This window comes from Wyeomyia smithii, chromosome 3 (assembly GCF_029784165.1).
Source record: "Wyeomyia smithii strain HCP4-BCI-WySm-NY-G18 chromosome 3, ASM2978416v1, whole genome shotgun sequence".
Classification (NCBI taxonomy): domain Eukaryota; kingdom Metazoa; phylum Arthropoda; class Insecta; order Diptera; family Culicidae; genus Wyeomyia; species Wyeomyia smithii.
Genome location: NC_073696.1, coordinates 45,428,595 through 45,453,391, shown reverse-complemented (window position 1 = coordinate 45,453,391; position 24,797 = coordinate 45,428,595). Strand labels below are relative to the sequence as shown.

General features: G+C 39.3%; 1 protein-coding gene across 3 annotated transcripts in view; it reads right to left on the bottom strand.

Annotated features, from left to right (window-relative positions):
• The window catches only part of LOC129726909 (kinesin-like protein CG14535), a 312,223-nt gene that overhangs the window by 122,322 nt on the left and 165,104 nt on the right, over positions 1-24,797 (bottom strand). For all 3 annotated transcript variants that reach the window (XM_055684158.1, XM_055684160.1, XM_055684161.1), the window contains one exon: positions 22,925-23,165. In XM_055684158.1, coding sequence (XP_055540133.1) covers positions 22,925-23,165 — 241 coding nt within the window. The remainder of the gene's footprint in view (positions 1-22,924; positions 23,166-24,797) is intronic.

Genomic DNA, 24,797 nt, shown 5'->3' with positions numbered 1-24,797 from the left:
AACAAACTTTGTGACGTGAAATCCCCGAGCGCTTTGATCGAAATTCATGCTGGGCGTGTACATATAGGAAGCATGCAACATTTTCACCAATACGGTGGTAGGCATCTGCCTAACCTCTGCTCTAATAATATTGATATGCATTGTCATATTTACAAGTTGAATGCATCTAAAAGATATAGGGGAACTGCTCCATTATTCATCTCAGCCCATATATTCATCTCATACAACATGAAAACACAATTAAAAACAGGAAAAACGCATATGGAATGGATTCTTCTTAGTTCACTTTAGATTATTCATAAAGTATAATCCACAAAAACTCAGCACTAAATTTGATATTATAGTCGGGCATCTGCACTTAAAAACTCGTTCAATTCAACTACCTACCTCAGAAAACGAAATCCGCGCAACGTTCTTTGCGGTTACAACGGGACTCGTTCAGCAACCAACCAAAGTTTTTTTCATCACTAGCGGACCACTTTTTATTTTAATCACTGAACAAAATCACTCACTACACTAAGAATACTTTAATCTTTGAAATTTTCACCTCAGATTTCCAAAAAGAAAGAAGATGAGATGAATTTCTACAATTCCTAAATTTCTACTGTATGTATTTTCATCTGTTTTCACTACGTTGAAGAAAATCGAAAATTTGCCAAATCAGTTTCTGTTAATACGAAAAAATCATACTGAAAATGTTAAATTATTCCGACATAATTGAAATAAATCGACAGAACTGCAGTGGTTACCTAGGTTACCAGTTTTGCACGTAAACAACTACAGCGGTTATTTAGGTAACCTACTACGACGGGCTGCGGCTACGTTCATTCATGATAATGTGATTCATTCATGATTAACAGTGTGATGAATATAGGGGCGTCGTGAGATGAATAATTGAGCAGGGATTCAAGTTTTGAGATGGATATGGAAGCGTTGTGAAAAATGGGTTGTTTTACAAAATACAGGATAAATTTAGATAAAATTTTACTAAATTTACAATGCTAAACGATTCCATAAGAGCACGTAAGCATATTTAGTTTATTTTTTTAATGATTTCGTGAAAATTCAGTGTTCAATCCGTGCATTCTTCGTGAACATCGGCTTAGTGAGATGAATAATGGAGCAGTTCCCCTATTGTACCTAGAATGCGAAAATTGTTGTGCAGTAGTTGTTTATAAGCAAACTTTTTCCCCAGCAGCAAAAAGCTAGTAGGTACGGCTGAATTTGTTTTTCGACATACTTTGACATCTTATCCCTATATTTATAAGTTAAATCAAACGCTGTTCAAAAATGACGCATTCTTATTACTGCCAGAGCCAAGCCGTATGTTTTTTGCGGACGATGTCAAGTGAATAAGGATTATACGGAGTATCACAGACTGTCACGAACTCCAGCGGCTCATCGACATTTTTTATAAGTGATTTGAGCACCCAGCTGGTCTCGAGGTACGATGCTGGACTAACAAGCCAGTCGTCGTAGGTTCGAGTCTCGGCTCGGGAGAGACTGTTAGTGTAAGTAGGATCGTAGCGCTAGCCCCGCAATTGTCCTGTACACTTAACAGTTGGCTGCAAAGTCTGTGTATAATAAACAGAAGGTCGAGTTCCGATACGGAATGTAGCACCAAGGCTTTGCTTTGCTTTGATGCACCAACAACCTGCGAACAATTAGTATCCAGAAATGTTGTGTAATCTCTTTCCGTATAAAAAATGATCCTATAACTTCTAGCTACACCATGTTTGATCAAACATTAACGAGAGTTAACCAGGTTCGAGATTTTGGTGTTACTTCAGACGCATCGCTATCATCCAGGGCGCACTACAACGATACTGTTGCAAAGGCGAATTGACAACTTGGATCTATTTTTAAGATTGCCTCGGAATTCCACCGCGATCCACTGTGCCTTCGATCACTGTACTTCTCTTTGGTCCGTTCTGTTCTCGAAACGAATTCCGTAGTGTGGTGCCCATTCAACACAAATTGGATAACAAAAATCGATGCAGTGCAACGAAAGTTCGTACGTTACGCCCTACGTTTTCTACCATGGCAAGATCCGCAGAAGCTACCGCAGTATTCTGATCGTGGCCTACTTTTAGGCATGGAAACACTGCATAAAAGACGTTTTGATGTAAAGGCTATCTTTATATTCAAAACTTTGACTGGTGAGATTGACGCCCCAAGAATTTTACAGCGATTAAATTTATCATTAAGACGAAGGAATTTTTTTTTCTGCCCCAGCGTAATGTATCTTATGGACAACATGATCCCATTCGCTTTATGTCAGCAAGCTTCAACACCGTTGCAGCCTCATTTGACTTTAACATGTCGGTAAATATGTTCAAGCAACATTCTCCAAAAGTGATTTATATCATGAGCATGAGCATGATTGACCGCCCGCGGTTCTACTCCATCATTGCCAGATCAGCTGTAATTACACAGAGAACCAACAGATGATGCTTGGGACTAACATTCTCAAAAGTGGTTTATATTATGTGTTCATACTAGATTTAGTTTATAATTATTACCATCTATGTGTCAGATGATGTGAAATCAAAGAAATACAAATACAAAATACACTATGGTTAAAATAATATCACTCAGCCGAATACCACAAATTTTAGAGTTAAACTCTAGAGTAACAATTGTTTATCATTTTTAATAAACCGAGAAAAAGTATAAAAATAATTTATGTAAAGTCTGTTCCAAAAGTTATGAATACATGAATGATTAATCGTCATTTCAAATAACGTGCAGTATTGTAGTTTTGTGGTCCCCGTGGTTCTGTGGTTAGCGATGTCGGTCGGCTAGCTCTCCCACACGGTTGTGACATCGGGTTCGATTCCCGATCAGGTCGAGGATCTTTTCGAGCTGGAAATTTTCTCGACTCAGCACTGGGGCACGGTGTATCGTTGTACTCATCCTACACATGCAAAATGTTCCAAAAACAATATCGATAACGAATTCTCTCAACTAATCTAGTTGATCGAGACCGCATAAGCCCCCCAGGCTTGCGTGCGATATTGTTTTTATTTAGTTCGAAAATGCGTGGCTTTTCTCCTGTCCAAAGAAAATTGACTGTGCATAAGAATGGCGCACCCTAAGAGGTATTTCGATTTGAAAATTTACCAAAGTAAAAGGTAAAAGTGAGTATGGAAGTATGCGATAGAGATGTACCAAATATTGCTTTCACACTGTTCCCGTGGAAAAGATGGTCTTATTTTCATTCATAAGAGCAGCACAGGCATGCAGCTCACGTTCATTTCCAATCTGACTTCAGAAACAGAAGCATCAGCACCAGTTTTTAAATATCTTCCGAGAGATGATGCTTTTGAAGCACATATAACTCTACAACTTTTTTAAGTTCCGTCATTCTCGCTTCTGAGCAGTTCCACTATAAATGTTCCAGTTTTAATATTTTTTAAATTGTCATTTTTAATTTGGCTGAAACTTTGCATAGACGTTCCTATAGGCAAATGATGCCATTTTGTGCTATTGGTTTGCTTTTTGGAACACGACTCATTTTTGAGAAGCTCTTCAAAAATGCTATTTCGGGAAGGTATTGATGATTTCAAATATTTTTGGGGCCGAAACGGTTTGTTTGATCGGTGTGATGTCTTCGACAAAGTTGTACATGATATTTTTTTCTTTCCAAAAAATATTTATATCTTGAGAAAAACTTAAAAGAAAAATTGAAAACCATTTATCTGAAAAAGTTCATTTTTTTAAATCTAATTTTTTTACATAAAAACTATAAAGGATTTCCTAAACAATGCAATCGGTCCGATCATGGATAAATCAAGAAAAAAAAGTCATGATATTTTGAAAAAAAAAAATGTTTTTCCACAGGGTACATTTTCCATGGAAGGACAAAATTATTATTTACAACTTTGCCAAAGAGACTATGCCAATCAGACGAACCATTTTGACTGTGGAAATGTTTGAATCCCCCATAGAGTGCCCTATTTGAAATTAAAAATATTCACAGCACAGATTGGATGATTGACATAGTGTCTTCGGCCAAGTTGTAGATGACAATTTTGTCTTTCCAAAAAATATACGCCTCGAAAAAAAAATTAAAAAAATAATATTTATTTTAATCATATTTTTTTTTCTCAATTTCTCCATGATCGGACCGATTGCATTGTTTAGGTTAACTTTAGTAGTTTTCATGAAAAAAAAAGTTTTTCAAGAAACGAGCTTTTCTAAATAGTTGATTTTTAAATTTTCTTTTAACTTTTTTTTTCAAAAAATACATAATTTTTATAAGAGTGTATATATTTTCGTAGAGACAAAGTTATCATCTACAACTTTGTCAAAGACATCACTTCGATCAAACAAACCGTTTGGACCCCAAAAATATTTGTATCATCAATATCTTCCCAAAATAACATTTTTCAACAGCTTCTCAAAAATGAGTCGTCTTCCAAAAAATAAACCAATAGCACAAAATGGCATCTTTTGCCTATAGAAACGTCTGTGCAATGTTTCAGCCAAATCAAGAATGGCCGATTAAATTGGTTGCCTGTTTTTTTTGTGGAATTACTCTTCTGCGTTTACGAAGCTGGTCGTTTTTTGCTCCTAGGCAATGAAATGTATTAAGATTCTAGAGACGCGAAGAACTACAAGACCGCTGGGAAAGACGGCTTACCAGCCAAACTTTCCAAAGTAAGAGCTAGTGGCTGTATACAATTTACCAGAGGGTATGGTATGAGAAGAAGCTACCCACGAATTGTTTTAAAGGACTGATATACTTCATGTTGAATTCTATAGACTCGACTGCAGAGTAGAAGGGGAATAGGCTTGACTGTAGAAATTATCGGGACACAGATCTCAAATGTTAACAGCAGCGGTAGCAGCAAGACTTCCCGTTGCTATCTGTGTCGGCGATAAGTTGGGCACTATATAAGAGTGCTTTTGGCTCAATCACGGTTTCACCAGCCTAGCGAATGTTGGGACGGACGGCAGGCTTGTCTTTTCTCCTCAGAAATCTCTAGAGTGTAGTAGAATATCTTTCACTGCGAAAACAATCCCTCTTACACTGGAGAGCAAATCAACGCTCATGCGAAAAGAGAATGCCGGGCCATGTGTATCTGGCGAGCTTACAAAAACCACCGTGGTGGAATCCCAAATTTCTCTCTTGAGAGACAAAGAACTTTTTCACATATATGGACATTACGCACAGCAGAGCTATCTGCGATGCTTTCCAGAGTTTGTTTCTTAAACATGGCAGTAGAGGAGATAGATTGATAGTAATGGGAGAAAAAAAATAGACTGCGTTGCTCGTGCCGGTCGAGTTTACTTATGTCGAATTCGTTTTTGTGGTGTATCACCCCCAAATTTAGCATTACATTCGAGAAAACTCAAATTGTTTTCTCGCCGGTGTACTCTGTGGTGTACTTCAGCGTATTTTCTTTAGAGTGATTCACCCCTCTTGTTTCTCTCAGGTGTGGGGTAAGCTGGTAGTGTGTTTGTCTCTCTGTAAGTGGTAGAGACACTTCAGAGTGCAGAAAAAAGCAGTGTGGTGAAAGCATTGTACCACGCAGACATCAGAGTTCGGAAAAAGTGACAGAACTGTGTGAAGGAGAATAATAAGAGCATTCAGAGTACAATATTTCCACCTATTTAATTCTATTCTATCCCTCATACATCATGCTCTGACAAAAACTTTATACCGTGAGGATAGCGGCGTGAATCTCTCGTTCGTTCAAATATCAACTACTTTGCGCTTGCTTGACTGAAGTCTCTGTTCAAAATTCTATCAATTTTATGTGAGATTTCGAAGCTCTGGCGGACATATACTGAGAGAGAAGTGCGCGGTGAATACTTTCTCCGCTCTTTTTACATACTGAGGAGAATGACAAGCATGACGGACGGTAACATCCAAGCAGCAATCCCCGATCAAAGTATCCGGTTTTAGAACTGTTCTTCTCAGGACAACCAAATAATTAATTGAAAGATATTTATTATTTTGCCATAGCACTACGTCTTTTAAGTAGATCGATAGGGGTGTAAATTGAAAATCTGAAATCAAGTCTAATTTCAAACGCTCATCACTCGGTTAGTTTTCAACGGACTTCGTTCGTTCTTGTAACAATCGATTGGAAAATTGTCTACTCGTTTGCTCAAATGTATAAAATTTTTAATTTGCTTATGCTAACAATTGTACTATTAAAAGTTGTCAAGCATTGTTAAAACGCCGTTTTCGACTAACCAGAACTGAGCTTTATGCATTCATGCGATTCAGTCATGCTTTCCCTAGCACTGCCGTCAAAATACTATTCCCAACTGAGCGGGATTCTGCCGGCTATATAAAAGCCTACTTCGATTCAATCAAGTCATTTACTACCGAGATTTTTCCATTGGTTTCGCGCTAGCATTCTAACTTGCAATCCGACTGTTGAAATTTGTCATGAAGTTCATTGATGGTACTAGAATGAGCCCTATAATATATTATTGAACTTGGCATGATTATTTTCAGTCAGCCTGTTTTAAAGTATTATATTTCTCCCGTTCTTATCACTAGGGGTTTCCGATAAAATTCAATACAATGATACAGCAAAAGACACTTCAACAGATCATGTATTTTCCTATTTTTTTATTACAAAACCGAAATGGCTGTGGAACAATCTCCACCAAAACGCTACCAACCGAAGTGGTTGAAATGTGTAGTTCACGAATCCTCTGCATTTCTCTCTGTGGTATCAATATGATACCACCGTTCACCATGGGGCTCAACAATGAAGACACAGAGCGAGCAACAACCGTGTGGGGATCAATCTGTCTCGGCCTGTTCCATTCTGTATGCCACAACATAGTGAATGGTGAATGTCGAGGGCGCTCCATAATGTCAATTTGCCGGGAAAATCAATATTGACTTTCGCTCGCTTTCTTGAGGTTTCCCCGCCAGCGCGCATCAAACCATCATCCTCGAACGGCGGAACCGGAATGGAGGTCGTGCATAAGCCGCGAGTGTGTGTACGTACACTCCGATACGTATCTACTACTCGATTCTTTGCGATTCGCTGTTCTTCTATCGGTGGTTTTTCCTTTGTTTTTCTTTGTCTTTCCACAGTTCGTTGTGGCGCTTGATGTATGTGGAATTAATCTCTTCACTTCATTGAGCAAACGAACGGCTCTAGGACCGGGTTTATGGCGGAAGTTACAGACGTGGCGAAGAGAGTGTTTTCGAATGAACTGCTTTTCATTATTATTTTTTGTTCTTTTCTCCATGCAGAGATGCAGTTGAATCGGGAAATATTCCCGCTTATTGCACACATTGTTTCGGGAGGAAAAAGAAAACAAAGTGTTGTGTTTCGATGGGAATTGTTACATCATAACAGCGCGGATGTGGGAGAGATATTAAGGATTCGGCTTAACTAGAATAATAGCAGTTACTAGTTCAATATAGTTCAGATTTCAGATATTGAAATAAATGGGTCTAAAAATGAGAACTCTAGTGAACCCAAAAATTTATGATGTATATTGTTCTAGAACACAATATCAGCCCATAATGTGAAACCGCATCCAACACGCCATTATGCGATTGTTTCGAAAATACCATTCTCAAATCACACGTAATTAGCAGCATGTGACACCGCTCAATCCAAACGAGCGCTAAGGCCATGGCGTGATCAAGTATCATAGAAATAAATATTAAATTATTGTGAAATTATACCGTAAACAACGGGGCGATTTCCATCCACAAACTGCCGATTGTACAAGTGAACCCGCCGGAAGGCCCGGTCTCTTCCAGCTATTCGATCCGACTGGGTCGAACATTCGCGTGGGGTCATTTGTTTTCTCTATCCCATTGACCCACACTCGCTGTCCCCACCGCGGCACCCACAGCAACCGGAAGTTGGCCCCATGTAGTAGCATTTCATTATTCCCATATTCAATGGAGCGAAGTTTTGCGCACAAAACGCTCCTTTCATGCATATATGAATTGTTTATGTTTCATTTCTACACGATTATTACAGTGTTCATGGACTGGTAGCAACCCAAACTGATAAAATTAATATTTAGGAGCCATCTATTCCCCACTAACCCGAGGCGCTAGCCGAGCGTCCCGCAGCGTAGAGGTGTTAAGTCAGTTCAACTCATTTGCACCAAAAGTTCGTTACTCATATGCTAAATTAATTAACTGAATTGCTGAATGCATTCGAAATTAATTCAGCGCCGGTGTCATGTAAAATTCAAATGGCTTCCGAGGCAAATCGACCGCCGGCCAGCTGGTCGAAAGCAGGCCATAGCGGACGCGAAACATAGACGGGCGCTAGTGCTCGTACCCAGACCCACTACTACAGGAGTGCCGACATACGAACCCGGTCCGTCGTCCGTCCCTCTTTCCTGGCATCTCTTTGTTCAGACGTAGTCAACTCCGCAGCGGCAACCAACTTTACATTTCCGCCGTACTTTCGAGAGAAGTAATGCTGCACTAGGAACAGTTTTGGCGGGTTTTCATGTTTCAGTTGAACTAATGATTTGTATCCTTTACTGCGTGGGGAGCCTTATGTAGCCCAGTATGGTTCGGTTCCTTGTAGGTGTGCGCATATATAACGAGAGGATTGCCAATACACACTCAGTCCAAACTGGGTTGAGTTGGCCTGTTTTTAACGAGTTTCTCAGTTTTTGGTTTTCGTTAATGGATTTACTCGTGTGTTCGTTTAGCTCCCCTTTGGATTTTTTTTTTTGTGGTGCAACGATGGCAAATTGCTGTCATTCATTTGTTTTAGCTGTTAGCATGAGGGTCGACATATTAAGATTCGTTTAATAATTAGGGAATTATCACTTCGCAAAGAAACTTCGAAAATGTATGAGACTGACTTGATTTCTGAAACCTATCGAAAAAGAATAAACAAGATATAATATAAATTATAAAAAACCTCCGCTAACGAAAAAAGACGCATTTTGGCAAATCGAACAGCTATCAAATAGTGTTGTTTTTCGCGACACGAAAGCAAGAAACTCACAAGAAAAAAAGAATAATGAAAGACAAAACTCATTCTGGTTGGATTGTTTAACTAACAACAACAACCATATCTCTCAGTTTAAAATAAAATATCTGCAGCAATTCGAAAAAAAATATACTAAGTTCATTAAGCAGACAGTATGTGAGTAGAGGAAGAACGAAAACTAAGCGAACTGGAAATATGATACAGATTTGGAAAAATATACCGCATCCCGACGGGACTTGAACCCGCAATCTCCCTGTCTCCGGCATGGTATTTTGACCAATTAAACTACGGGGGACGGTGGTACTGTTCCACAATCTATATCGTATCACATTCCGCTGTCGACTTATTCTATTGCTCATCCCTAACTACACACACTGCTGTGCAAGCGTTATTTATAGACTGAGCGTTATTTATAGTTTTCGTTCTTCCTCTACTCACATACTGTCTGCTTAATGAACTTGCGTGTTGTTAACGGGAAAAAGCCGTTGTTAAAAATAGAAATTCAGTTCGAAAAAATATACTAAGGACTAAGTAAATTATTATTCATCAAACACTTAAGTTATGTGGTGTGGTGATCCAAAAAGAGACCGTTTTCATTGATTTCAAAAGAAAATGGAAATGCTCGTTTCCAAAAGCGATGGTCACTCACTGCAGAAAATTCTAGTTTTTCTTTGGAAAATTCATTACACTCCATACAAAATATTGGAAAGTTTAAAGAGAGGCGTTTAAAGTTCGACTTTACAGCAACATTTCGAACTCAGAACAGAACTTTGTTATTCATCTACGCAGTGGCAGAATGCAACACGCAACAGCATGATACACTGTTGCGTGGCTGAGAGTGCTCATATTTGCTTTTACTCGGACACGACAAGAATTTGTTTGTCTTCCTTTTAAACCATAACGCGATTCAACGTGTTATTTTAGAGCTCCATCCGATTCCACTGTTTGCTTATACGAAATGAAATTCATTTTTCGCACATTCGTACTACATATTATAATTGGTATGGCCAAAGGGCTGCGGGTTCATCTAAAAAAAAACCCTCCCAGAATCTTTGGGCTCAATTTTTTTTTCAATTTTCGGAAAACTGTTTATGAAGGGATGCGAAAATTTGACCATTAAATTTCATTCAGCAGTAGGGCTCAAAGGAAACGTCTTCTCGAAAAAAAATACCAGTGTTATTTCCCCAGTACTTTAGTTTTTTTTTTTTTTTTGTAATTCGCGGCTTTGTCCCTTTCACCTAAAGTTACTAAGAAGGGGAACATTTATCGTTACTTTTTTTATCGTTGCCTACTTATTTCCCAGCTGCTTATATCATGCGATAAAAAACTATTCGAATAATGATCTCGTATTGACCATTGACTGGATCACTCATCAGTTTATTTCAATAGCATGTACGTTGTGTGGTAAGCGGAATCGATATAATAGCAGGAAAATACTTCATCTTTCAAGGTGGAAGTGTGTAGAAGCCACCACATGGTCGACTTCGAATTTTCAAATGCTTACCACTCGGTAAAAGTTAATGCGTCACTTGTGAGAACATATCATCATGTTTGTTATAGTGACGAAAACATAAGATAGTGTTTTCAAAGATAACGCATTGACTATTCCCGAGTCTTGTGGCACTGAAAATTCGTAGTCGATCACGTGGTGGCTTCTACACACTACCACCTTATGTTTGTCTCTTCTATTCTTTTTTTTTTAATATTTTTCTGTGCTCATATCCCTTTTACAACGCAGCCCGTATTCAGAGTGAGTGAGATAAAATAACTGTTTTGCTACATAACAGTCATTGATTTGGGTTACTCTCTCTCTCTCTCTCTCTCAACCAGTCTGTCTCCTTAATATTCTCATAATTCACATATTTTTACAAAACCCTTCCCAGAAGAAAATCTTGCTGTGGCGTAGCATTTTACATATAAATATAAAATTCCTTAACGCAGTTCATATTGTTGATATTGATGCTTTCATTTCTGATGTATATTCGACTCTCACGCAAAAGTTGAAATGTGCAAAACCAGTACAAAATTGTGCGTTTTTAGCGCAAAAGTTGATGTTATTTGGAACCAGTACAATGATTGCGAATTGGGCGTAACGCAATTACTGCTCTAGCGTTTCTCCAATGTATTTGGCAGCTCCAAACTACTACACTTGAACAATTTCAACTGGTATCAAGCAGCATTGCAAAGCGAGCGAGAAGCAAAACCTTTCTCCTCCTTTCAGCTTGAGAACGAGACATATGCTACGCTTCTCAAGTCTTTTAAACACACGCTTTCGAGATACTCTTTCTTCTTCATGCATTCCCCGCAGCAAGCACGCACCGCCAGTATGAGTGACACTAACAACACTGTTATCAAGTACGTACAGCAAGGGTATCTTGTTCATTTCGTAAAGCGACGAGACCTTGCGCGTCGCAGTACGAACCGAAAGAGAAGCGAAAGAGCAACCAGCAAATTGTATGTGACGTGTCTAGTCTTGTCGCACGTACATGGAATTTCTCTCGTTGCTTGAGAAAAAAGCGGGTGCACAAGATGTTAAATAATAATTATTCACAATTTACAAGTGTTGCCATAAAAAATCAGCAACGCTTTTGTGGCTTTGTTAAATGGAGGGTTTTCGGTGAAGCTAGCGTTGATTACAAAATGTTGTGAACAGATATTTGTTTCGTTATTTTTTTTGCAGATCATTCAACGGTACTTTCATATGACCAAATCCATCGAGATAAATCGATCGAGCATTATAGCTATATAAATCTAGTGAGTTAACAAGTTGTTGTTCGCTGCTTGCACTGCTCCATGAGTAGCAGTCACTAATACACTCGATGTGAGAAATTAGGTGTCGATACATATTCTGATTTCAATCTGTGTCAATGTATTCGCAGTACAACTGTTGCGTTATCCTTTTCACACATTTATTGTGCGATTTTAGTGCAAAATTTGTGCGAATCGGGTTGCGTGTAGAATAGCCCATCCAACATAGGTCTTCTGGGCTAGGGTAATACTCAGAGACCGGAATCCAGCCCCAGAATTGAATTCCAAGATGGTGACTTCCAGTTTCTACTGGACAATCTATCCAATGTGATTATTTTCCGAATCGAGATGATACCCAAAGACCCGGAGTCGAGTTCAGATGCAATTTTAAATCAAAGAATGTCGTTTCGAAATCTGTCGAAAACGTTTGATCTGTACGGAATAAAATATATTTGCGTTTTGCGAAGGTGGGAAGATGACGTAACTTAAAAAAAGGTGGAGCCACTTACAACATGGATCTAAAATGAACATTGCGAACAGTAAGCGAGCTCATGACTGGTTAGCCATCGTTTTTAAGTTTTTTTTCACTGGTTTGAAATTGAACAATTTGCTGATTATCATACCAAAAGTTTGGGAAAAATCTATCGATTAAGACATTAGCATTTAAAGGATATGTTTAATTTTTTTTTATACCAGGTGGTTCTCAACTCTAGAAGAAAGTTTGTGATTGATTGAATGCTGTGATACTAAACCAAACATTGTTGATTTTCAACTCAACTTTTTAATAATAATTTAATAATTAATTATACATTTTTTGATCAACACCTTGGCGTTTAAATAGCGTTTAGTGGTAGCAACGAAACATGCATTTAAGGGGGTCACATTTTGGTGGCACTCTCCACGTTACTGAACAAAAACGTTATCCTTCGTCAAAAAAAATAATTAAAATTACTCTTAAGCTCATGCAGTTTTATTTCCTTTTGTAGATTGACGGTGAAATTTTCGGAATAAATTATGTGTTATTTTGAGTAATCCCAAGATAAGTTGCCAAAAGTGCCCATTTTTTGTCGCTTCGTTTGCTAATGCTTTCAGTACAAAAGTGAAAGAACACGCAAAAGTTGAAGTCTTGTACAATCATTGTGTCTTCCCGATTCGCACAAATGTTGCACAGAAATCGCACAATAAATGTGTGAAACGCATAACGCAACAGTTGTACTGCGAATACATTGACATAGGATGAAATCAGAATATGTATCATATACCGACACTTTGTTTCTCACGTCGAGTGTATTAGTGACTAGACTAGACACATCACATACAATTTGCAGGTTGCTCTTTCGCTTCTCTTTCGGTTCGGATTGCGACGCGCAAGGCGATATTTCGTTGTTTCACGAAATGAGCGAGACACCCGTGCTGTACATACTTAATACCATAGTGTTGTTAGTCTCACTCATACTGTCGGTGCGTGCTTGCTGCTATTCAGAGGAATGCATGAAGAAGAAAAAGTATCTCGAAAGCGTGTGTGCAAAAGACTTAAAAAGCGTAGCATATGTCTCGTCCTCAAGCAGAAAGGAGGAGAATGGTTTTGCTTCTCGCTCGCTTTGCAATGCTGCTTGATACCAGTTGAAACTGTTTAGGTGTAGTAGTTTGGAGCTGCCAAATACATTGGAGAAACGCTAGAGCAGTAATTGCGTTATGCCCATCACGCAATCATTGTACTGGTTCCGAATTACATCAACAATTGCGCTAAAAACGCACAATTTTGTACTGGTTTCGCACCATCCAACCTTTGCGTGAATATAGTATTAAAATGGGTATATTGGATCATTCCTATACCACGCGTCCATGATGAAGAGGACAGTTTTTTTTTAAATTATCGCGAGAGTATACGCAGAGAGAGGTGGGTGTCCGAAGAGTAGATCAGTCTTTGTTTATTAGCATTGAGACCAAATAACATTCAATCAAATAAAAAGATATTATTTTTGTTAGAAAAAAAACAATGCATTTACGATTTATTGTTAGAGAAGTTTTGTGTCTGAGAAAAAGTTTTCTCCAATCGAACATGTTTGGCGGAAGTTTGTTTTGTGGGCTTAACAATAAATCTTACAAGGCAGTGTATATAGTTGATCAAGGTGTCTTAAAAACGGGGCTTATTGTAGTTTAACGTTTCATGACTTCATTTAACTATGTTTTGTAATGTGAGTGCACATAAGTTCACGTGAGTCTGGACGCCAGTTTCAAAGCCTTAAATGTGAATAATAAGCCATGGAGAGCATTGAATCGTTAGAGTCGTAATCAGAGCCTGACAAAGCCATTTTCAATTGACAATTATCATGTTATACTGACGCTTTGCCCCGTCGCTTTCAATTGAAAAGCTTGTGTATCATTCTCGAGCTCTTCGTGAGTCACATGAAAACTACTCGGAAGCTCTTGTTTTGATTTTGACAGCTGAAGGGCTAGAAACTGATACAAATGCGTTTCAATTGAAAGAAAAGATTATCACCGTCACTCTCACATGACGATTCACAACCGAAAATGACAATAAGTGCTGACGGGGACAGGGAGCTTCCATACAGTACTTCGCGAAAATATATGGACGAGAGAGAAAAGAAAAGCGTGACGATATGAAACGGAGAACATCTAAACCAGTTTCACAATCCGAAGTAGTTACGTGATCAACAGCGAAAAAAATTCCGAAATATTGATCTGAATTTGCGTGACGTATTTATTCGATGTCATTGCCGTTTTAACCGCAACTTGCGGTATTAGAAAACTATCATCAAACGACGCGATGCGGTGCTAGTTTCTATTGAGACGCTGAAGGAAATGAAAGAGTTTCTCTCTCAGTCAATTGAAATAGTCATCAGTTTCGATCCGATGAACAACAGACGGGAAAGAGTGAAAAACGAAAAAAAGTGATTCGACGACAGCAGCCGGAAGGTATCAAGTGAAAATGAAACTGTTCGAATCGAAACGACAGCGCGGAATAATCAGTTTCATTGTTTTTGTTGGTGACCCACCCTATTGGAGCGGGCGTATTCCCCACGGCGCGATGCAAGTAGCTCAGTACGAACATGACAACCGAGTGACAGAAGAAACTGCATCAACTGGCTGCGATTCTATTTTGGCGGTTAATTTTGGCTTGGGTTCGAGTCTATAAAAGCGCTCAGCGCAGATGATTTTTCTCTCTTTCGCTACTGGCACGATTAAATAAAGCTTGAATTGTAATTAGATTTAAGACAAGTAGATAATAAAGTAATAGTAATAGCACGGTGTTGGTGTAAATTCAAGAAAGTGTATTTATCGCCAATGTGAAATCCCGTCCCTCGCGAGTGCTGGAAAAATACGTTTGGCTGGAAGCCGTTTCATTTCACCGTAGGCTGATGTCCATCCAACCAACTTCGGACCCTTAAGAGCTATCGGACAGTTTTGTTTCGAAAATGTTTAATGTTTTAACCGATGAGAGCTGATACGGTAGTAGGACAATATTTATATGCAAAAATAACATCTTTCAATTTACTGCCGAACAAGCCTTGTCATGACATGACGAGAAAACTTAACATACTCACAACGCTCGGAAAGAACATGACATGATTCAATCAGTCCCATGTTCAATGAAAACACAACTTCAGTTTTCCACTTTTACCTCAAAGAAAAGTAAAAAAACTGTCCGGGTATATTGTTACAAAGTAAGTCTTCCGTTGCCGTGCTGATTTTATTACGACAAATATAGAAAGCCATTACATTTTCCCTATTTACGTAACTTGTTTACTACTCTGTTCGTTCGCTCTGAGACCCACAGCAGCAGCAGTAACGAAAAAAAAATTCTTCTGTTTCTAGCCCGTATCCTAAACTCCGACTACGTGTTTTGAGAGCATGAAATTAGCTTCGCAACTTGCCGTTCCTTTGTAACAAACGAAACGTGCCACGTCATGATATTTCTCTCGGTGCCCGGGCGAGTCAGCGTGACACGGGATCCCGGAGCAGCCGACCGGCGATGGAACAAAAAAAAAAGACACAGCAAGAAACGATAGCGTTTTCTCTGCACCTTCCCACCTTATTTCCGTCGCCCTGATTCACTCACTGGTGGAGCTGTTCGCCTTAGGTCAGGTTGTTTCCACTCCGATTACAACCCAATGAACTCGATGAGATGGTACACCTGCCAGTTGTCAGTGTAATAAAACATAAATAAACTGAAATGTCCCACTCACTCGGACTAATGAAGATTTGACTGGGAACATAACGAATTTTCATTCGCACGGTTGTATTGTCATCAGGTGATAGTGGACAATGTTTATGTTAGTTTTAATCTGAATGCAGACACTTATTTCAGCGTCTTGATATATGGAAACACCGGGCAGCAGCTTCAAAGTAGACGCACCATACTTTATTCGGTTACAAATAGGTGCATCATTGAGGCACGTCCACTTCATGGTAAGCAAGCTCTATCTCACAGCAAATTTGACTAAATACTGAATTTGCGAAGAAGCAAACTCTGCAAACATTTTCCAAAGTGGGTTATCTTAAGTGGTTGTCTCGAGTGCCTAAATGGATCTTCCAGCTGCGATAGACTTACTCACGTTTGACAGACACGCCGTGTGAGTAAGCAAGTTTAACGCGTCCCAAGTGTGACCCACAGTTGTGGGATGGCATTCGAAAGTCGATACAGGCAAACCGACAACGGCAACTTCTCCGATAACAGTGAAGTGAATTCAAACGACCGAGTGGCATCAGAAGAAAAACTCATATACAAACATTTTCACATTTATAAACTCTTAAGTGGAGTGAAAATTCTGCATCCTAGGCTCACGCAAACGATTTTGCCTCGCCTGGACGGCGGAGCAAATCTGTTGACGAGAAGAAGTAGAAAAAAAAACTCGACAGAATGCGAATGTTTTGTATCCCTTTGTGAAGTGGATTGCTACATTTGCTCCTTAGCATGCTCCTCTCCGATACACCGTCGACCGGAGTGAAACTCGATGCAGTTGGAGTGCGCTTCTGCTGCGCCCTCTTCTGATTATTGGCAGCAAAAACGACCGTACCGAGTTCTGTTGTTCCAACAACCGTCCGGATCTGATCGCAAACAGAACTCAAACGAGAGAAAAGAAGGACGTACACTTCTTGCTAGGATGGAAAATATTGCGATAACGCTTGCTAAAGGCAAAGTTGGCAGTTGGCACTCCTGCTGGATCGAGAAGAAAGCAAACAATACGGGCAAATGTTGCAGCATGAAGTTTCATATATTCTCGCAAAACAAGACTTGATGGGGCAGAAGTAATTATTTAAATCAGTTTGTGAAGAATGTCTTACCGCTCGGGGTGCTTGTTTGCTGCTTTAATTAATAGTCGCGGAACTATTGATCCTATCGATGATGGTTGGTTGCTTCAAGTTGATTATATGCCATGCAAGCCAATTGAATTGATTGTAACTGAAATCTGCTGCATCAATTCGAACGCGAAGTTAGTTCTACACTTGAATTTAGGGATAGATTTACAGATCTTAACTGAAGGAATATTAAATTGATTAGTTATTTGAAGTCTCCGAAAATTAAGAGTGTAATGAAAATGTAATCCATAAACCGTATATCGTACAAACAAGGTTAGCGCCGGAATTGGCTCTGTGCAAAAATATTGCTCATAATTTCACATTTATCTTTCAGTGGCAAAATAACTAACAGATTTTTTTTGTCATCGAGTATATTCCGGAGAAGTTGTTAAACCATTATACCTAGAGGAATTTTATCAGATTTTTTTTTTAAATTGCCCCAGCCGTATTTCTTTAATCCTCAATCTTTATTCGTAATTATTCTTCTTAATTCTTCAATCTTTGTTTTAAATATGTTGCACTTTTATATTACAACATACAAAAATCTCTTGTTCATAACATACGTAAATTTAGTAGTTTTCATACTAAAATTCATATCACTCGAGCACAGAAAAAGTCCAATTCAATCATCGATCCATTTTACAGTTATGTATAGTTGAACATCATCCGTCTAGAAAAGCCGACATTCCGGTGGCAATGGAATTGACAGCTCGTTGATGAAGATGGAAAACAGAAGTAGACTGAGGTTATTTCCTTGTGGTACGCCTGACATATTGGAGAACCTTTCAGATAATACGAAACTGATCTTGACATTAAGCCGTCTGTTCGTAAGATAGGACTTCGGAGACTTCCAGCGTATTCAATTCTAGAAGTAGTATTTCATGATCAACTCTATCAAGAGCTGCTTTGTGATGTGTTGTGATGTGTGATGGTAAACCATTTTGAAAGTAAAAATCTTTCGGTTTCTATTGTGCATGGTTTCCTGCAAACCTCAACTATAATCCGCCTGGAAGGAAGCTGAAGACCAGCCTGCGTAGAGGACAGAAAAGGACTTTTCCCTTTTTGTCAATTCATGGTCAGGGACGGCGTCACATTATTTTCCCGAGTGGGTAGTAGCAATGGAGTGGGATAATTCCGTGTGGGTAAGTACCCACAGAGACATTTTCCGAATGAGTACTACTACCCACACTACCCACATGAATCGCCGCCCCTGTTCATGGTTCAAGCCTAGTGGTTTGGCTATCAATTAAAATATATACCAGAACGAATGTTTGAACAACATTATGATTCCATTTCTTTCAAAACATCATACAGATGAATTGTGTATGTGATTTAGACAGAAAAAATATCATCACAGTACGTCAAAAACACAAACATTTCTAAGCAACCACACGACTTCATTTGTACCCCAAATACGCAACACAACGAATCCTAGTTTCGTCCAATCGAAGATTTCCTTGGGATATTGAGTTCCTTTGGTGCAAAAATAACTGGAAATCAACGTATTGCGAACAGTTGGTCGGTAAAACCAAGAGATGCATTCGAAAAGCGGACTTCAAGGCCGTACAACGCTCTTGTTTCGGCATCAAAAGAAAACTTCGTCGGGAGGCCGGTAACAGACTATTGTCAAATGTTCAATATTTTTGTTAGTTCACAATGAATGTAGATTTCTTCATGAGAAATGAATCAGTTTTTCTTTAATTTCTTCCACCTTCTTTTATCAGTTGTAGAAAAAATTCCAAATGTTTAGTTGTCACCCGTTAGTTTAGTTCAGGTTTCAAAATGATCTATGGTTTGTTTGATTGCTACAGTCATGTTTGAGGAGCAAGATTGAACAACAAATGAAGTATTATAAAGAAAAATTGCTTTGTCCGCCATTATTGATTTTTCTTTCGCGTACCCCCTGAAAGCTTTCGAGTACCCCCAGGGGTACGCGTACCCCAGGTTGAGAACCTCTGTGTTAGTGTTTATTATGTCAAATTAACATGCTTATAATTTATCCGCCTCCCTTTTTTTACGCTTTACTATTCTATTATACCCAGCCTCGTTTCTCCTGTGAAATATTTTCAAATATAATTCATTGCAGAAGTTACACCTGTGTGTCCTCTAAAGTAATTATTAGTATAAGAAAGACATATAGAAAAATCGAGGCATTACAAAATTCAGCATGAAGTATGGATGAGTGGAAAACCTGAGAAAAAATCCATGCCTGAGTCTTTAGGCTCTGTATTCTTGCAGATACGCAGCTTCCTAAAAGAGAAATGTTAGTGGGTCGGAAGCCCAAATAACCATATATACACATATGGTCCATTTTTCTCATAAAAATATCATAAATCTCCCAGCTGGTCCCGAGGTACGATACTACCCTAACAAGCCAGTCGTCGTATGTTCGAGACTTGGCTCGCGAGAAGATTGTTAGTGATCAGTAGAATCGTAGCACTAGCCCCGCAATTTTCCTCTACACCATACAGTTGGCTGCGAAGTCTGTGTATAATAAACAGAAGGTCGAGTTATGAATCGGAATGTAGCACCAATGCTTTGCTTTGCTTTGCTATTGATGAATTGGGTCCTAAAGGTTGATTTTAATGCATCAACTAAAAGAGGGTGAGTTGCTGAGAAAAACGTAATTTCAAAAAACGTTCATCGTTGTCCTTCAATTTTAAATGAAGATTAAAAAATTGCTCGAAAGGTCTTAAATGACAGCTCGCCCATATACCGTACATAGTCTGAATCTTTATTTAAAATTCGAAGGACAACGACAAACATTCTTCAAAAATCACGCTTTGCTAAGAAAACTCATCTCTTACAAATGACATAGAAAAACTGGTATAGCTTTAGAACCCAATTGGTAAATGATGGGCATTGTTCAGCCATTATTCTGCAACAAGTGGAGTCACGTCGATGGCAAAAACACGCCTATTTGAGAGTAAGAAAGCAGCACTGTTTTCTGTATATTGCATTATCCTTCTCTCAAGGCTATATTTGTCTGAATATGTCTTTATTTTCATTCTGGAGTATCAATCATCATCTTTTTTTATTTATTTGGATGCCCCAAGCAGAGCCTGACAAAAACTTTTTCAATTGACAACTATTATCAGATTATAGTGACGCTTTGATCCGTCGCATTCAATTGAAAAGCTTTTGTATCATTTTCGAGTACATCGTGAGTCACATGAAAACCACACGAAAGCTTTTGCTTTGATTTCGACAACTGAAGGGCTTGAAATTGATACAAATGCCTTTCAATTAAAAGCGGAGATTATTACCGTTTCTCTCACATGAAGATTCTCAATTAAAAATGACAAGAGCGCTGACGGAGACTGGAGACTTCCATACAGTACTTTACGCATTTATTGGAAAGAGAAAACCGTGACGGTATGAAACGGCGGACGGCAACTTCAGCTTCACAACCCGAAGTGGTAACGCAGCACCAGTGATCAACAGTGTGAAAAAATTCTGAAATTTGATCGGAGCGTGCGTCGCGTATTTATTGGACGCCATTGCCGTTCTAACTGCGGCTAGCGGTATTAGAAAACTATCATCTATCGACGCGATGCGGTGCTAATTTCAATTGAGACGTTGAAGGAAAGAAAAGAGTCTCTCTCTCCGTCACTCTCTCCGTCAATTGAAATAGTCATCAGTTTCATTTGAAATGATCCTATGAACAACAGACGGAAAAGAGAGAAATAAGTGATTCGATGACAGTAGCGGAAAGAATCAAGTGAAAATGGAACTGTTCGATTCGAAATGACAGCGCAAAATATTTAGTTTTATTGTTTTGTTTCGAAAATGTAGAGCCCTGGCACCATGTACCCCGAAGTGTTCACAGATACCTCATGAGTTGTGAACAAATATTGGTGAGCTTTGGAAAGCATCACAAATACTATTGCAAGCATAGCAAGCGTTGTTGCTTCGTGTATTCCAATAAAATAAAATGGAAAATAACAACCAAGGTTAGTGCAATTTATTTCACTGATAGAGAGACTTAGTTTTGATTGCGTGTATGAGTAGCCGGTATGATGAATTGGTGAAAGTATTAATCCTTGACAAAACGCGAACTCAAACTTTCGCTAGCGCTTTAAAAAAAGTTTCACCGAGTACCTCTCTAAAACATATATCAGAAGTTTACTTGAAGTATCCCCTACAAAATATATAAGAATTAGCTGCAACTTCCTGCAACTCTGCGAGATTTTTTATTTTTCGTAGGTCAATGCCGATCGCTCTTGAACCGACAGGTTTTTGAGAAGTAGGTTAACTGCAATGTAAGCAAAAGAACATCATGTATATTTTGATACATTGTCTCTACCAGAAGACACAGTTGAGTAGGTTTATGAAAATTTGCATTTAGTTTTCTGTTAACTCGAAGTGAAAGAAATCCAATAGAACAAAGTAGTATTTCAGGAAGAAGCATGAAATTTGGTTGTAGTCATCGCTTGCTCTTCCTCGATTCGATGAGAATAATATTTAAGAATACAACAACATTTCTTCTCGTGGGCGTCCGCAGAAACTTTTTGAAAGCTGCTCGACCAGAACTAAGAAACGGCGAAGATGCACTCAGTAAAGACGAATCGTGAATGAGGAACAATAATCAAAACGTAAGGGAAAAAGAAACTTTAACCTTAAGTTTGTATTTTAATTGTTAAGATATTAAAACATGCATCATGAAGAATTTAAAACTAGTTTGTTACTCTGGTAAATAAATATATAAAAAAATAATGAAAAGAATACATAAAAGAATGCATGAAAAAAATTCTTTTTCTTTGCTATAGTTGCGCTTAGGTCATGTTTGCTTTTTTTATGTTTTTGCAAAACATAGAAACCGCAGTTTTTGTTACAATGTACAACTTTTACAAAGAGATCAACGGTTTCTGGTACCGGATAAGTACGTTGACGTTTGGGACAGTTCTGTGATTTAGTGAATCACATAAGACCTTCATGCATTTAGAAGCTCTGAAGGTAAGGAGCAACTTTCCTTGTTACATCAACATGTTTTTTCGACGAAATCGTGTAGTTTCGATTCTTGTCCTGTCTTACCCTAAATTCAACGCACTGTGGGCGAAATTTTATTTTTGTCATTGGTACAGGTCTTCTGGAGCAGTTTCTTTTTGTATGAAAATGTTTCCGTCATTTTCATAGAGATCAAAAGTTCTTTGAACGAAATAGTTCCATTCATCAAAAACAAGTACTACCGATTTGATGAATACTTCCTGAGAGAATTTTGTTCAATCTCTCGGTGCAATCAATTATTTTTCAGACATGCCACCAACTATGAACAACTTCTTGTTGGGATGTCCAACATTGTTTACGGCTTAAAACAGAACGGCACATCGCAAATATCCCTGGACAGTTTGACCCGAAGTCTGACAGGCCCGCTTCAGTGCAGCTGTACATGGTTGCACTGCGCATTATTTTGTATGCAGGCAACATGTCATACTTTTTGTTCACAGCCGTCACTCTGTGGACAGAGAAGCGCTTTTTTTTTGTGCAATTGAAACCTTATTAGGGGTCGCAGAAGTAGCAAAAGTAAACTTAGTGGACGCGGGATGAAGAGACGCAGCAGAAAAAAAAGATCTCCAGCTGTATATGTTGCAAAGTGAAACTCCAGAGTGGCGTTCTGCCATCAGATGCCATTGCTCAAGAAGAATAAATACGCTACTGGCATTGGAAGCAATTGCACGTATTATGGCAATCAAGCCCGAGCTCCACTCCGCTTCGGTATCCCTGCTTGTGGGCAAAAAGGACTTGTGAATTTGAAAGCAGCAATACATTCCTACCCGGTCGGAGGGAAAAATACTCCATTCAGAGTCTCAGTCACATCACACTTTGTCACAGAATTGGAAAATAAATCGAGAAAAATGTAGAGTAAACCCCTTCCGCGCCGCTCAGTGCAGTCTTACCTTGCCTAGTCCGACCACTTCCCGGTTTGCCATCCTTCGAGACAATCCGGCAGGCACGGGTGGTGGCGTCCGATGAATTGCACCACAGAAGCCACTGACTTCAGCCACCGCACCCACGCCTCCAATGTTGACGGATCCACTCATGTTTGTGCTCGAATGTTGGCTTTGTTGATGCTGTTGCTGTTGCTGCTGCTGCTGGTGGTGTTGGATCGCACTGCCCGAAGCTAGGCGTTGTGCAGCCCTGTAAAGGTAGAGAGCGATAGAGAGATATAGACATACACACACAAACATATACACAGTGAAAAAAACAGAAGTGATCGAGTGAGTCGGAAAATGAATGGGAAAAATTCCGAAATTGTTATTTAATGTTCACGCTGGAAATATTGTTTTGTTGGTGTTGCTTTGCATACGAAACAGAACAGGAAAGCCAGAACGGAGTGGAGCATATATGGAAATAAATCAATTAGCCTTTTTTTCGCTTTACTCGACTCAACACTAGTAGCTTAATGAAAATTGATACAGACCACAGGAGGGTTTGTACCAGTTTTGGTCAGCTTGAGTCACGGATGGGAAGGTAGATGGAATCGATTTAATTGCAGTTGTGGATGCTGCAATATTTCTCTTGTTTCCTGTAGCACATTGAGCGTTATAAAAACTTAATTGTAGATTAGTGCAAATCCTAGAGCAATAATGACAATTGCAATCATGTTCATTGCGATAATCGACTGCCGCAAATATAAACGCGGGCACGCTTAGCGCCAACAAAGTACATAATTCAGTTTGAAGAGTACACACTGTGTTGTTCCACTCGGAAAGTTTTTCCACAGAAAGCTCAAAAAGAAAAGTTCGAAAAAATGACAACCGCACGATGCTGCCTGTGAACTTGTTATTTTCTTGTTCTTCTTCTCCTCCTCTAACTTGCCTGTATGTCATAGTATCATCAGCAGCACTCCTGCAGAACTTCAACAGCGGAGAGCTTCTTCAGCAGGGTGGCGTTAAGAGCTTTACAAACTTTTTCGTTCACTGCGAATCAACCGCCAAGTTCTGCTCGTTACACCATCCGACCACCAACACGGCAAGATATGCTCTGCAAAATCGAATGAGATCGCGATGCGCCAACACAGACTGCCCTCTACCCCCTAAGTCCTTCTCCTTCATAAACCTGGGCAAGCAAAGATGATAAGACATTATGTTTTTGTCAGAAGTTCTTTCGGGTGACGAGACACTTTTCCATTGTGTATTTCCGCGACTGACGGCTTCACAAAAGTATCATGCCCGGCCTATCTGCCACGTTTGTCGCCCAGTAGCTCAAGCAGGGGGTCGTGAAAGCACAAAATTAAACAAAAAGCATCGGCTAACCAATCCATCTTGTTATCCCTCACACACAAACGGCCATGCGGCATCTTGCCAAAAAGTTTGAATTTGCGCCAGGAAAAAGTTCGGCTTTCTTTGCTATTTTGCGGAATTTCACTCGCATCCGGCAATGGTCCAGACCAAAAATGGTCTATTGTCCCGAGTGGCACCCTTGACTTGATCCTTGGGGTATTTTCCTGGTTGCTATGCCCGTTGGTTGCCGCCGCGCCAATTCCAGCTGGCTCTGTTCAGAGAGGCGAAAATGATGAAAAATACATTTGACGGTTTGTTGGTTTCCTGTTTCCCGCGGTTCGCTTTATTACTGTTTCTTCCAGTTTTTTACTTCTCTGCTTGTTTCGATGTCACACTTCTGTTTTAGGTGGCAACGCTGCTGCTATATCGCCGCGGTCGGAAGTCGAGATTGGCTGTTGTGTTAGCTTGTTTGGAAGGAAAAAGTTTTATAATTAAACTGTCATTGCTCGCGGGCTTCGCTTGTCCCGATTTACAGGATCAGTGTTTG